Source organism: Sminthopsis crassicaudata, chromosome 3, assembly GCF_048593235.1.
Source record: "Sminthopsis crassicaudata isolate SCR6 chromosome 3, ASM4859323v1, whole genome shotgun sequence".
Lineage (NCBI taxonomy): Eukaryota > Metazoa > Chordata > Mammalia > Dasyuromorphia > Dasyuridae > Sminthopsis > Sminthopsis crassicaudata.
Window position 1 is genome coordinate 516114308 of NC_133619.1, and position 15007 is coordinate 516129314.

Genomic DNA, 15007 nt, shown 5'->3' on the forward strand with positions numbered 1-15007 from the left:
AGCCAGAGACAAAGTGATTTGCTCCAGATCTCACAGATAGTGGTAAATTAGTAGTAAGTTGGTGACGTTAAGATTTGGACCCAGACTCTCTGACTCCAAATTAAATTATTTTATTCACTCCATAGTTATAGGGCAAGGTAGGGTTTACACTATGCTTTCCAAATATTCCTATGGGATGTGTAGAATAAATCTTGACTTCATTTTACAAATGAAGAGTAAATGAATTTAAGGTCCCTTCTAGCCAGACCAGGGGTATGCTGATAAATGTTTAATAATTGACTCTTGGAGGGGATTCACACATGACACACTCAAGTTTAATCTGTATTATTCACATTTTTTCCAACACTTTCTTAAATCTAAGCAATCAACAAAACAATAAATCAGCCTTTGATTTGTAGCTTTTGTCAGTTTCCTGAGGTGTAAATGTTTATACTGAAAATGTAATAGTTGGCTCTCTGGAACTGGTTCTAATTCATTCCAACATTGCTTCTAGCTCTAAATATTATGATTTCTTAAGGAAATGAGTTTTGAGTTTTCAAAATGAAACATATAGAAGGGATTCTAGTAGTCATTTAGTCCTTCCTTTTAATTTTATGGCAGATGAAATTGAGTCACTTAAGGCAAGTGATTGACTCAAGGTCTCATGGCAAGTACATGGAAACAGTATTAGAACCTGGCTTTGCTGTGCAAAGTCCAGAACCCTCTTCCCATGGAATTATAGACTGTAGAAATGAAAGGATCCTGGCTGGTGGCAGGGGGGGAGGGGACTGTCTAGTTTAATCCCCTTATTTTTCAGATGTAGAAACTGAGGCCTAGACAGACAGTTAAGTGATTTTCTTAAACTCTCACAGGTAGTAAACACCAGAGGTGGGAATTTGAATCCAGCTACTATGCTCCAATGATCTGTCTCCTGTATTGTATGGCTTCCTCAAAGAGAGATGACTCATATTTCCTTTTCTTGCTCCCACCCTCCAACATGGTAACAGGGTTCAAAGATGGGCACCCCAAACTGAAAACTCTCTTGTTATTTGCCTGGGAAGGCTCTGGAATCCGGCCATGTCTGGGTTCTGAGGTCAGAGTAAACAGAAATCCCCAAAGCTTCTTCCTATCGATTGCATCAGCCTTAGTTGTGCTTCTGGGTCCTTCTCACTCCCTCTTGCCCAGAATTAAAGAACAGTCAAGATTTTCAGGGCATATCCATTTCACCAAGAGCTGAATAGAAAAAGCTGGATTTCCCAAACACATGCCACTAAGGACATAAGATGCTGGAGAGAACCTGAGAATCTTATACTCAAACTATCCTACTGCTAGAATCTTAGAATTTTAGGATCATAAACTCTTAGACTCCCACATTATAGTGAATAATATTCTTAATGACATTTTATAGCATTTTAAACAAATTGCTTTCTCAACAGCTCCCAGAAAGGAAGGTTGTGTAATCACTTACATCTTATAGATGAGGAAACTGAGGCTCAGAGAGAGGAATTTACTTGCCCAAAGTCATATAGCTAGTAAGTAAGAGAACCATAACTAAACCCCAAGTCCACTGATGACAAGTCTCGTGCTTTTCCCACGAGAAGTTAGGGACCCACAGATGCACAGAATCTTAGAATTCTAGCCTATGTCAGGCTGTCAGAGGTAGAAGGAATTTCTGAAAGCATCTTATTTGATCTGGTCAGTCATAATTATCCTTTCAGGCTGGTCTCTTGCCAGATAGGTAGATAGATAGGAAGGGGACAGACAGAGAGACAGAGACAGAGATAGAGACACACAGAGACAGAGAGAGAAGGAAAGAAAAGACAGAAAGAAAAAAGAAAAAACACTCATTAAACATTTTTGAAATACTGGGAACATGAATATAAGCAAGCAAGACAGTTCTTGTCCTCAAGGGAATACATCATATAAAGAATTAGAAGGTTGGGAGTATATATCCCCTGGTATGGTATTTGGGAAATGATTGGTTAAGCCAGATTTTAGTAAGATAAAGAAAAAAGTTCTTTTCTAAAAGCCCAGTATGTTAAGGACAAAGTTTATAACCACAAACCCTTAAATATACAGGAATGAATAAACAGACATGCATGTAATCATACATAGACACATACAAGTACAAAAACAGATAGATATTCACCAATCAGTGCTACTAAAAAAAAAAAAATATCGATGCCTTTTTGGGATCTGTTTTTTGTTTTTTTGTTTTTATATCCCAGTCATTTTCAAATATGACACTCTCCTTTGAGTTTTACCCTATCACAAAGAGGAAAAAATGTTTAAACAAAAACCTGTAGTTCACAAGTCTGATAGTGTCTGCAACATTCCACATCATAGTCACCTACCAATTACTACCTCTTGTGATTGCCTTTCCTTCCAAGTGCATATTCCTAGTTATATCTTGATTAAAGGGAAGGTTTATGAAGCTCAAAGGAGCCTGAAGATACCTCCATGTACCTTTGAGAAGTCTAATAGTAATTAATAATGAAATAACTAAGATTTATATAGTCTATTACATGCCAGGCAGCTAGTTGGCACAGAGGATAAAGTGTCAGACTGGAGTCAGGAAAAATTTAAATCCAGCCTCAGACATTTACCCTGGACAAATCACCTAACCTTGGTGGCCTCAGTTTCCTCATATGTCAAATGAGCTAGAGAAGGAAATGACAAACCATGCCAGTTATCCTTGACGAGAATACTTCAAATGGAGACAGAATTGGACACGACTGAAATGGCTGAACAACGATTACTACAGTGTTCCAGATACTGTGCTAAGGCCTTTACAAATATTATTTTCTTTGATCCTCACAACAACCCTGGAAGTTAGGTATTATTATTATCCTGATTTCACAGTTGAGGAAACTGAATTAAACAGAGGTAAAATGACTTCCTAGAAAATGTCTGAGGTCATATTTGAACTCAGGTCTTCTGAATCTGGACCCACTGTTCCATTTAGCTCCCTGGGAAACAATAAGCTGGTGAGGAGAACTTGGCCAGGATTCTCTTCTCTCCTGCCTCCCCCTAGCTCCAGTCCTCTTCCCTTAGGATCTGCTCTGTACTGATTTGGTGATTCTTGGTAGAATCATGAGCCCAAGTGAGGATTGGGACAAACAAAACTCCCCTGGCTCTCTCTTCACCCCTCTCATCACGATGCCCTGGGGACTCATTAATCGGCTTCTTTGCTACTCACCAGGCTTTGTGCAGAACCTTGTTAGCCACTAATGACCCTCACCTGGTCCTGAAGGAGGTCTCAGAACTAGAGAATGGCAGTAACTCTGAGGCTGTCTTGCAATTGGGAAAAGCCCAGGATTTGGAGTCAGAGCCTGCATCCAAAGCATTGCTCTACTCCTGCCTAGTGATGGGCCCATGGCACAGTCTTAAAGCCATAGATAAAGGACTTGGGTTTATCCCCCAATTCTGCTACTACACTACCTGTGTGACTTTTAAGTCATTTGCCTTCCCAGGAACTGAATGGCTTCATCTCTAAAATGTCTAAGGAGACATTTCTCTATCTACCACACATTATACTGCCTTTCATACCCATTCTACAGAGGGAAAGACTGAGGTCTGAGGAGATGAAGGCATTCTCCATCATTTATATAACTAGTAATGAGTTGAAGCAGGATTCAGCTCACGTGTCCTTCCTCAACTCTCTACAATTAAAGTTACTTTTTGGGGGGATAACTAATATTTTCTTTTTTTAAGTAATCAATGTTCATTTTAAAATAAGATTGTGAGTTCCAAATTTTTCTTCTTCCTTCCCTCCCTTACCTTTCCCAAGACAATAAACAATCTGATATAACTTATACATGTGCAATCATAGTAATTTTCTCAAATTAATTGGTTTTTATTTGCTTACTGACATCACCAATATTTCTCCCAGTATCATTCATATCTCATATAACAAAAAAAAAATCAGCAAAATTCATTAATACATTGAAAAAGTGTAAAAATAAAAATAGAAATCCATATTTGTAGACTCCATCCCAACAAAGGAATGAGGTGAATGGATCTTCTTGCATCTTTTTGGCCACACTTATTTCTTGTAATTTCACATTTCTCTTTGGTAGTTTTGTATTTGGTATTCTTTTGCTTTGTGTGGTTATAATATGTGTGTGTGGTGAGGGAGGGAAGTGTGCTTTTATATAGTACTTACTCTGTGTCAGACACTATTCTAAGTACTTTACAAAACCCTAGGAGATAGGTACTACTATTATCCTTATTTTACAGATAAGGAAATTGAGGCAAAAGTAACTTGCCCAGAATCAATCACACAGCTAGTAAAAGACTGAGGTCAACTTTAAAATCAAGTCTTCCTGATTCTAAGTGCAGTGCCCTGCACACTATGGAGCCACCTAATAGCCTGCTGCAGGCATTGTTTTCTTGTCTGCTTCACTTTGTATCAGGTCATGTAAATCTTTCCATGAGTCTCTGTTTCATTGTGTCCATTATTTCTTTCTGCACAGCAGTACTTAATCACATACAAGAGTTTGCTTAGCTACTTAATTTATAGACACTGACTTTGCAACTTTTTGCTACTCCTAGATTTTATTATCATGATTAAAGAAATTTCTCTCTTTAGTTTGAGAGATTATCTGGAGGATCCCTGGATCATAGATTTAAGATTTAAAGATGGGGAAATGGAGGCAAACAAGGTTGAGTGATTTGCCCAGGGTCACACAGCTACTGAGTATCTGAGGCCAGATTTGAACTTGGATCTTCCTGATTCCAGACTCGGCACCTAGCCACCTTGCTGTCTAACATATAGTAAGCTTAACCATCTGATTTTAGAGTAGAAAACCCTGAGACCTAGAGAAGTTAAGCCCAGTGTCATAAGTAAGTTGTGGAACCAGGATTCAAACCAAGTTCTTTGACCTCAAACCTCACACTCTTTCTACTATGTCATGGATTGCTGTGCACATAGACTGGTAGACAAGATTACTATTGGCTTTTCAATGGGTTCCTTCCCTTCTAGCATAGTCATATCCCAGATTCCCATTGCTGTCTTCCCAGTCATTCCAGCTCCTCCCTGAAACCCCAGATACCAGGCTTGAGGAAAGGAAGCAGAGGCCTTCTGGACCAATGGTATCAAACTCAAATAAAAATGTATCCCTGCAGGCTGCATATTGAATTAGAAAATCCCAGCTTAACATTATATTGTATTGTATTTTTATTTATTTTGTTAAGTAGTTCCCAATTACATTTAATCTGATTTACTTTACATGAGGAGTTTTGGGGGTTAAGTATGGCAGCTCTGATATACAAACCTCTGATGTACAAAGTGTGATCCATTCATAGAATCTGAGAGGTAGAAGGTGAATCATCTGGTCCAATTCCTACCTTAACAGCCAGTCTTGTCCATTTTATCATCTAGGATCCACTTGAAGACTTCTAGTAGAATGTAAACTCCTTGAGGGCAGTGATTTTTTTCTGTTGTCTTTGTATTCTTGATATTTAGCACAATATCTTGGACATGATGGACACTTAAAAAATGCATGTTAGATTGGATTGGATTAACAATTATGGGAGATTCACTGCCTTGTTATGCAACTCATTCCTTTCATTGTTTAAAGCTGAAATCTGCTGATATCTGCCTCCTTATAACTTTCCTCTCATGGAGTTAAAGGACCTGGGTTTGGACCCTACCTTTGTCATTAACTTACTTCATGACTTTGAGCAAATTATTTATATGGGTAATCAATCTTGCTCCTCTTAGGACTGTGTTGTAGAAAGTTCTTTGTAAATTTCCAACTTTTATAGACATTTTTATTTTATAATGATTATTTCTAAGAAGCTTGTCTCTTGTCTGTCCCTAGGTCATCCCCAACTGGAAGGAGCAGGAATGGGACCCTGAAGACCCTTCAAGTTATACTGGCATGTTCCATTTCCATTTTTGGCGCTTTGGAGAGTGGGTTGATGTGGTCATTGATGACCGACTGCCTACGATCTATAACCAGCTCATATACTGCCATTCAAATGTTAAGAATGAATTTTGGTGTGCTCTGATTGAGAAGGCTTATGCCAAGTAAGTTCTGCTTACTTATACTATTGGGCAGCTGTAGGGAATGGGGGTGGGCAAGGAATCATTGTAGCAGGGAAGAGGGATTTGGGTCTCAATGGATTAGTCAGTCAGATAAGTCACATAGTTAAGAAGTCAGAAACTTAAAATCCAATCCAATTTTCATTCAGAATCTACTGTACTTTTCATTATATTCTGTTCCCTCCATTGAAATGAAACTCAACTCCCCTAACCTTGGCTTCTGAGAGCAGACATTAAAGATGTGTACCATCACCCCTAGCTCAGACTTTTCCAAGAGAAATATCCCTAATGCTTTTATCCCACTGATGGTTGATGTGATCTCCCCTCCCTATCCTAGACATTTTCTTCTAGACATGTCCCAGTTTGTCCATATCCCAGTTTTCCATCTTCCTTCTTTCCTTCCTTCCTTACTTTCTTCCTCCCTTCCTTGTTCCCTCCCTCCTCCCTCCCTCCCTCCCTCTCTCACTCCTTCCCCCTTACTTTCTTTCCCTCTTCTCTCCTTCATTCCTTCCCTCCCTTTTTTCCATTCTTCTTTCCTCCTTCTCTCCCTCTGAGAGGCAGATCAATAACTCATCTATAACTTAATAGTCTTAAAGAATCACCTGGAACCCTGGGGAGGTTAAGTAACTTTCTTGTCTTTCAAGACAAGGTGATATTTCAATGAATTCTCACAACACATCTGTAATCTCAGACACTTAATGCTTCCTAGCTGTGTGATCCTGGGCAAGTCACTTAACCCCACCCTCAGAAAAAGAAAAAAACTAACCAAACAAACAAAAAATCTGTAAGAAAGAGAAGCTGGGATTAATATTCTTATTTTATAGATGAGGAGAGTAAAACATGATAGAACTAAGGATCCACACTTTGTAGACCTTGTAAGGAATGATCATGGCCCTTTCTCTCCTTATTTCCTGTCTCCCCCTTAGGTTGGTAGGATGTTATGAAGCTTTAGATGGAGGCAATACTGCGGATGCCCTAGTAGATTTCACAGGGGGTATTACAGAGCCTATTGATCTAACGATTGAGGATTATGCCAATGATGAAACGTTGCGGAACCAGCTATTTGAGCGAGTACTGAAGGTCCACTCACGTGGGGGGCTCATCAGTGCATCTATTAAGGTGAGAGGACTTGGGCCAAACTAAACTCCAGCTCTGAATTCTGAACCTACCACTAACCCCTTAAGTCCTGAGTCAGTGTCCACCAGGGACAGCTTCCACATAGTTTTCATGAGGAGTTTATGATGTATGCTCTCAGCTCTTTCATTTACTAGTTGTATGAACTTGGGGGAAAAATTTCTTCCTCTCTTTGATCCTCAGTGTTTTTATCTGTAAAATGAGAATAATACCTATAATACTATCTCATAAAACTTGTATGAGGATCACATAAAATAATGAAAAGCTTTTGAAAGCCTTAAAGACGATTCCAAATATCAATTGTTATTTTTTGCTCAAGACACTACTGAGGGATATTATAGACTTCAGAGCTAAAAGTAAGTAGGGGTCATCTAGTCCAACTTTTTAATATTACAGATGGGTAAACTGAGAGTCCATAGTAAGTAATGGAACCTAGATTCAATTCCAGGTGACTTGACTCCAAATTTAGGGCTTCCCCCACCCCCTCATCTTTGGTGGTTGAAGGGAGAGAGTGGCGTGCCCTCCTGATGATTTCTCCCTCCCTTCTGATACTTTCCATGTCATTTAGGCAATGACAGAATCTGACATGGAGACCCGGCTGGATTGTGGACTGGTGAAGGGTCATGCCTACGCCATTACAGATGTGAGAAAGATTCGCCTGGGCCATGGCCTGATGGCCTATTTCAAGTCAGAGAAGCTAGATATGATCCGGTTGCGAAATCCTTGGGGGGAGAAGGAATGGAATGGTCCCTGGAGTGACACGTGAGTCCTTGACATTGGATGGTGCTTGCAAGGGCAGTGATTAACCCCAGAAATGGAAGAGTTCTTTGTTGCTTTTTCCTGAGGTCGGTCACTGTTGTTTTTGCTGGAAGAAAGAAATTGGAGGATTTTTCTAAATACTTTTAATCCATGTACACAGTCTAGATTGGGGCCAGTTTGACCATGATCCTAAGTTGGTGTTTATTAGGCTAAAGGACAGATCAGCATCAGCAACTTGATCCTAACCCTAGAATTGAGTCCTAACCCTAGAATAAGCCTTGAATTCAAGATTGGTCTTGACCCTGACTGATCTCAAGAGCCATGACCTTGATCTTGGCCCTAACTTGATCCCTTTCTACAAAACAGTTAAGTTTTAAAAACTTTAGACTTTAAAAAAGAAGGGTTATTTTAAGGTGATTGCCATTTAATAAAATGCAAATGTTAGATTATACTATTGATGTAGGGGAAAATCTTTTAATGAGATTATTGTTTGATAAATAACAGACAATTATGTTATATAAATTATGCTTCTACCTTGATTTTGTTTTGGAAATTAGTCATTTGTGTAAGATGTATATCAATGTCAGTCTGACCTGAAGCTTTGGAGTGGAGCTGTTCAGGTAAATGGATGTTTTTGTTCTATCTTCTTTTTTAAGATGGCAATATGTTCATTAAGTACTCAGGAAATATTTGTTGATTGAATGAATGAATGAATGAATTATATTATTAAATAATATCTAAAGATATACATTTCACTTTTTCACAATGTCCTTGTGAGGTGGAGAAGAACAATGATTATTCCAGTATTACCAATGAGGCTCAGAGACCAACTCCACATGTCTAGTAACTTGTGGTGCTTAGACTTGAGCCTAGGCAGCTTTCTTACTTTAGATACAAGTGTTCTTTCCACTACATTTACTTGGATGAGTAAATGAATAAACTATGTGATGTTCAACTACATAGTAAGTCAATATATTGTGGGACCCACAGATCAGGGAGGGAGAGACCTCAGCATTCAGAATGTTCGAAGCTGAAGAGTGTGAACAACATCAACCATGGAATGTCAGAGCTGGAAAGGATCTTAGAATATGAGTGTTAGAAAAAGAAATGACCTTGGAATATAGAGTTGAAACATGGAACATAGAAAAACTGAGAAGGACCTTGTTTTTGTTCAGTTGTTTTTCAGTCATAACTCACCATGATCCCATCTGGGATTTTCTTGGCAAAGCCACTGGAATGGTTTGCCATTTCTTCTCCAGCTTGCTTTACAGATGAGGAAAATGAGGCAAACAGGATTAAGGGACTTACTCAGTGTCATATAGCTAGGAAGTTTCTGAGGCCAGATTTGAATGGAGCATCTCCTGAGTGTAAGTTCAGTATTCGATCCACTACATTACCTAGCTAGCTCCAGGGGCTCTCAAACTACGGCCTGAGAGCCAGATGTGGCCCACTGAGGACATTTATGCAGCCCGATGGGTTATGGCAAATGGGCTGAGGGGCAGAGACAGAGTGAGAGGTTTTGTTTTTACTATAGTCCAGGCTTCCACAGTCTAAGGGACAGTGAACTGGCCCCTATTTAAAAAGTTTGAGGACCACTGTTCTAATCCATCTTTCTTATTTTATGAAGAAGAAACTGAAGCTTACTTTTTCAAACTTTTCAGCAGCTTAAGATCTAAAGAAAACTATAAATATTAATACATAGAACTACAAATGTGCAAAATGAAGCTAAGTTTACACAGAGGATTAGGATTACACATGAGACCACATAGTGAATGTTTGATGGCTTCAGAAGTAATTACTCTGGAAGGAGTAGATCAGGAAAAACTTCATGGAGAAGGTGGACCTTGAAAGAGAGATTAGATCTGGCTGAGTGGAGGGGAAGATTTAAACAATACTGCCCTAAAAGGTTGAACAGGGACTGTCTTTTCCCTTTTTTGGTATCTCCAGGGCTTAACACAATACCTGGCACATAATTGGCTCTTAATAAATGTTGACTGATTGTTTGAATTTAGGTGAGAAAGAAAGACATCAGAGAACATTCCAGTGTGGCAAAATTAAATGAACAAAAACATGAAGGTGGGAAAGAGCCAGTTCTGTAATGGGACAGTAAGAAGAATGGCTTAATGAATGAATGCTTCAGTAATTCTTATACCTGTAGCAAATATGAATTTTTATATTATATATATCCATGTATACACATATGTGTTATATCATATACACACATGTATCTATCAATGAGTCATTGATTGGCCACCAATAGGTCCCTGGCCAAGCCCCACTTGGTATTTGTTTGGGTCCTGATTGACTCAGATTGAATGTAAATGACTGTCATTTCTGCTTTGGCCAGAAACCCTCAGTGTCTTCCCTTCCCAGATTTATTTATTTAGATTTTTTTTTTTTACCAGGTGAAATAAGAGATTTATTGCCTCAGATGCCACCTAGCTTTAATCACTGAATGGATGTTGTCTCAGTCAAACTGATTCTTTAAAAGGCCAATCTCCCATTGCATCCAGGACCATCTCCACTCATCCAATATATATCTTGCCACTAGACCCAGATGATTCTAGAAGGGAAAATAAGGCAGTTATCCTTGCACAACTCTCCCTCAGTTAAATCTAATTCACTTCCCTGATGTCATGGTCCTCTTCGAGAACGAAGGACCAACAATAATAAAATGTGTGTCTGTCTGTCTGTCTGTCTGTATGAGAGATAATAAAGAAATCAAAGTGACCCTGCACAAGTCACTGAATCCCAGTTGCCTCAGAAAAACAAACAAACAAACAAACAAACAAAAAAACCTCTTGGCTGCAGTTTGGGGAATGATTCCCTTAGGTTTGAGGTGACTTTCAGGGGCAGCTAGGTGGTGCAGTGGATAGAGCACTATCCACTGAATTCAGGAGGACCCGAGTTCAAATGTGATCTCAGACACTTAACACTTCCTAGATGTTATCCTGGGCAAGTCACTTAACCCCAGCCTCAGGGGAAAAAAAAAAAAAAAAAAAAGAAATCAAAGACTGGACCTTGCCTTCAAAGTTCTTACAATTTCTTCACCCAAAATGGCTACCCTTTTAATTCAGCCTTGCAAATGTGTTTTTATATCTACCAGCTCATATCAGCTTACCACATGGTTCAAGTGAATTCATGTTAAAGGTAGAATTTAGATGAAATGATCTCTGAAGTTTCTTCTACTATTGAAATTCTATGATTCTAAAGTTCTACAAATCTATGATTCTAGGTCCTGTGATTCCAAAATTCTAGCAAATTCAGAATTTTTAAGATTCTGTGATTCTAAAACTATATACTGATGTTCTAGAATTGCATAATAATATAGATTCATGATATTGTATCATTAAATATTCTTTTTTAAGATTTTATAATTTTAAAATATCTTTTATTTAATTTTTTTTAATAATTCTTTCCAATAAAAACCACCAAATACACGTAGAATTCTCTCTGGTAATAAAAAAAAAAAGTCAAGCCAAATGTAAAGACATTAAATTTAAATGTAATTCTACGTCTAAAATCCTGAGGTTCTATAATCCTAAAATTTATGATTTTAGATTATTATTCTATCTTCTTTCCAACAGTGGTCACAGTAATTGAGAAAATAATTAGGCTAATGTTTTTCTTGGCTTGCAAAGAATAAATGATTACTCATCTTACCTCAGGAGACAGGTGGTATTATGCAAGACTGATTTGTACCAGATACTGCTTTTACTACTGTATACATTGTTGCCTTGACACCCTACCTGTGAAATTGGCATTTACTATTCCTGTTAGGAGAGGCTCTGTACAGGGAAGTGCTGGGAAATGTTTACAACTAGCTCTGGGAGGGAGAATTTACACACAGCATACTTTTAAGTCTAATCTGCATTATCAGTGTTTTCTCCATCACTCTTTAAAGTCTAGACCCCTGGGTTCTCAAACTACAGCCCGAGGGCCAGATATGGCTGCTGAGGACGTTTATTTGACCCTCTGGGTCATGGCAAATGGGCTGAGGGGCGGAGACAGTGTGAGCTTTTGTTTTTACTACAGTCTGGCCTCCCACAGTCTGAGGGACAGTGGCCCCTATTTAAAAAGTTTGAGGACCACTGATCTAGACAATAATTTTAAAAAACAGCAAAAATAAATCAAGCCTTGATAGCAAATTTCAGAGGTTTAAATATTATGCTGAAAATTTAACAATCAGCTTTCTCATCTGGGTTTATTTAAGTTGATTACAGCCCACTCCTGTGTGTACATAGCCATTTACATGTTGTCTCCACCATCAGACTGTGAATTTCTCAAGAGCAGTGATTTTTTTTTAACCCAGCTTTGTTGCCTCTGCACTTAACACAATGCTGGCACATAGTAGGTGCTTAATAAAAGCTTAATAGACTTTAACAGATGCTTATTGACTTGACTGTCAGTTGAAGAGCATATAATATACTCTTCTACATTGATAGAAGTCCCTGGAGCACTCTCTATCAATGAAATCTTAGGTCCAGTTTAAAAAAAACAAAGCCAAAGAATCATCTTTTGTCCTATAGAATTCATTCATTCATGCATCCATCGTCTATAAGTATGCAGAGCCTGTGCTAAGAGCTAGAGCATATCTAAATTGAGATAGGGCATCAGCTTTTCTCCCAGTAGAGCTGATAATCTAGCAAAGGGAGAGGACACCCACATGTGAGGGTAATATCCACAATATCTGACCAGGTAATTGGAGAGGTGTGAAATCTAATGTCTCTCTAATTGATTTTCTCCCCTCATCCCTATTTCCTCCATATCCCACAGTTCAGAGGAATGGCAGAAAGTAAGCAAAAGCGAGAGGGAGAAACTGGGCGTGACCGTGAAGGATGATGGAGAATTCTGGTAAGTCTCATGCATAGGGAGACATGGCTGGGGAGAGGGTGGGAGATGATATCTAGAGAGACTTTGATGTTGAGATCTGAGCACAGAAAGAAACTTCTCTAAGGCCATGTCAGTCATAGAAAGTCAAGATGATCCTAGATACTGGAAACACCATGGAATGGGAGGGGGAAGGTCAGAGAAGACGTGGCTTGTAGATTTGGGTCTTCCACAAGCTCATTGTGTGAACTTCCAGGTGTCCCTTCCCTTCTCTAGGAAGGAGTTTCTCTAGCAAGGTATTCATGTATTTCAAGTGTTAGATAAATGGGAGGTCTCGCTCAAGAGGATAATTATCTTTCTACTCATAAAACTTTTCTTGGATGTTTCCATATCCATTAAGTTATAATTACAACAGAATACCCATTTCTGAAGCACTTTGAAATTTATATAAAGTACTTTGCATATATTACCTTTTTTTGTATCCCTAGGACTGCTTAGCACAGTGCTGCCTGGTGACAGCTTATTCATAGTTAGGCTGATTGATCCCCCAGGAAGTACTGTCCTCACTTGAACAAGGCCTTATTCAAGGTCACTCAGCTTGTAAGTGGCAAAGCCACATTGAAATCTGTTTTCTGACTCCAAGGCCATTTGATTAATTAGCTAAATAAACAGTCAATCAATAAATCAATCAATCAAACATTTATTAAATACATGCTCTATGGCAGGCACTATGCTAGGCCACCTGCTAGATAGGTTCTGGGTATATAGAGATAAAAACAAAACATTTCCTGACCTCAAAGAGCTTCCATTCTATTAGACCAGAAATATAAATATATATATATATATGTCTTATATTAATAGATATGTAAATATATAGATAGATATCAATAGGTAGAGAATGTATATAAAGAAAATACAAGGTCATTAGATGGTGGGAATGGTGGGAGAAATCCTAATGGCTGCAGAGATCAGAAGAGGTCTCAGGGAGGAGATGGTTCTTCAATTGGGTTTTGAAGGAGAATCCGGGACTCCCAAGAGATGGTGAGCAAGAAGTATGCTTTAAGAAGACATGGGTGACAATCTGGGCAATGACTGAGGCTTTCTTTTCTCTCAGTTTTGTCTCTCCTTATGTTATAAGTAATTAAAAAAACTGAGACTCAGGCAAGGAAAGTGACTTATCCTAAGTTTCACCCTGATAGCACTAGGATTACCAGAACTGGAATCCTCATGAATCTCAGGCTAGAATTCCTTCCCCCATATTCCATTAAATCCCTGGTTTTAGTGACAATGGGATTAGAAGAATCTTTCCAGATTGGGTGTTTCCCTCTCCTTCTTGGGCATGCTAGCAGCCACATCCCTCACTCTAACCCCATTGCCCAGGATGACATTTGAAGACCTCTGCCGAAATTTCACGGACCTCATCAAGTGTCTCATCATCAACACATCCTACCTGAGCATCCACAAAACCTGGGAGGAGGCGAAGATCAAAGGAGAGTGGAAGTATCATGAGAATCCTTTGAAGAACCGCAGTGGGGGCTGTACCAACCACAAGGAGACTTTCTTCCAGAATCCTCAGGTGAGATAAGAGTGAGGATCCACTACCTCTCTATACTCCCTCTTCTTTTTCCAAGCACCTTTTATTTCATGTCCCAAATATATGGTTTGTCCCAGATTTAGTGCACTTAGAACCTTGTGCAGTTCTAAGCTCAGATTTTTGGGATACCCTGTGCATATAAATTATACCCCCCCAAAGTATACCTTGAGAGAGGGGGTGGGAAGGGTAAAGAGGCAACATGGTACAATCAGCAAAGCAATTCTCAATGAAGAATGAAGAGATCTGAGTTCAGATTCCATGTTTACCATCTGAATTGTTGATCTTAGGTAAACTGCCTTACATCTCTGTGCTATTTTCTGCCTTTGTGAAATATAGGAAGCGTGACAAAGTGCAAAGAATTCAGAATTTATAAGTCAGAAGTCCCAGCATTAGTGTTTATTGACTATGTGATTTTCTCATCTCAGGCCTGCTTCTTCATCTCTGAAATGGGAATTCTAGTAGTTATCACTATCTATCTCATAAGATTCTAGTGAGGAAAATACTCAGCATTCCAAAAGACTCATCACTTTCCTTTAGGACTTGAGGAATTTAATTTCATAAATTGAAACAGTCGAGAAAAACAATAACATCTTTTTATAATTTCATAGACTATTGTTGATAATTAGTATAGTCCCCAAATCTGTCAGATCAATTTGGTGATA

General features: G+C 38.8%; 1 protein-coding gene across 2 annotated transcripts in view; it reads left to right on the forward strand.

Annotated features, from left to right (window-relative positions):
- The window catches only part of CAPN5 (calpain 5), a 151837-nt gene that overhangs the window by 118811 nt on the left and 18019 nt on the right, over window positions 1-15007 (forward strand). For both annotated transcript variants that reach the window (XM_074304136.1, XM_074304137.1), the window contains 5 exons: window positions 5805-6013; window positions 6955-7147; window positions 7731-7924; window positions 12698-12775; window positions 14132-14327. In XM_074304136.1, coding sequence (XP_074160237.1) covers window positions 5805-6013; window positions 6955-7147; window positions 7731-7924; window positions 12698-12775; window positions 14132-14327 — 870 coding nt within the window. The remainder of the gene's footprint in view (window positions 1-5804; window positions 6014-6954; window positions 7148-7730; window positions 7925-12697; window positions 12776-14131; window positions 14328-15007) is intronic.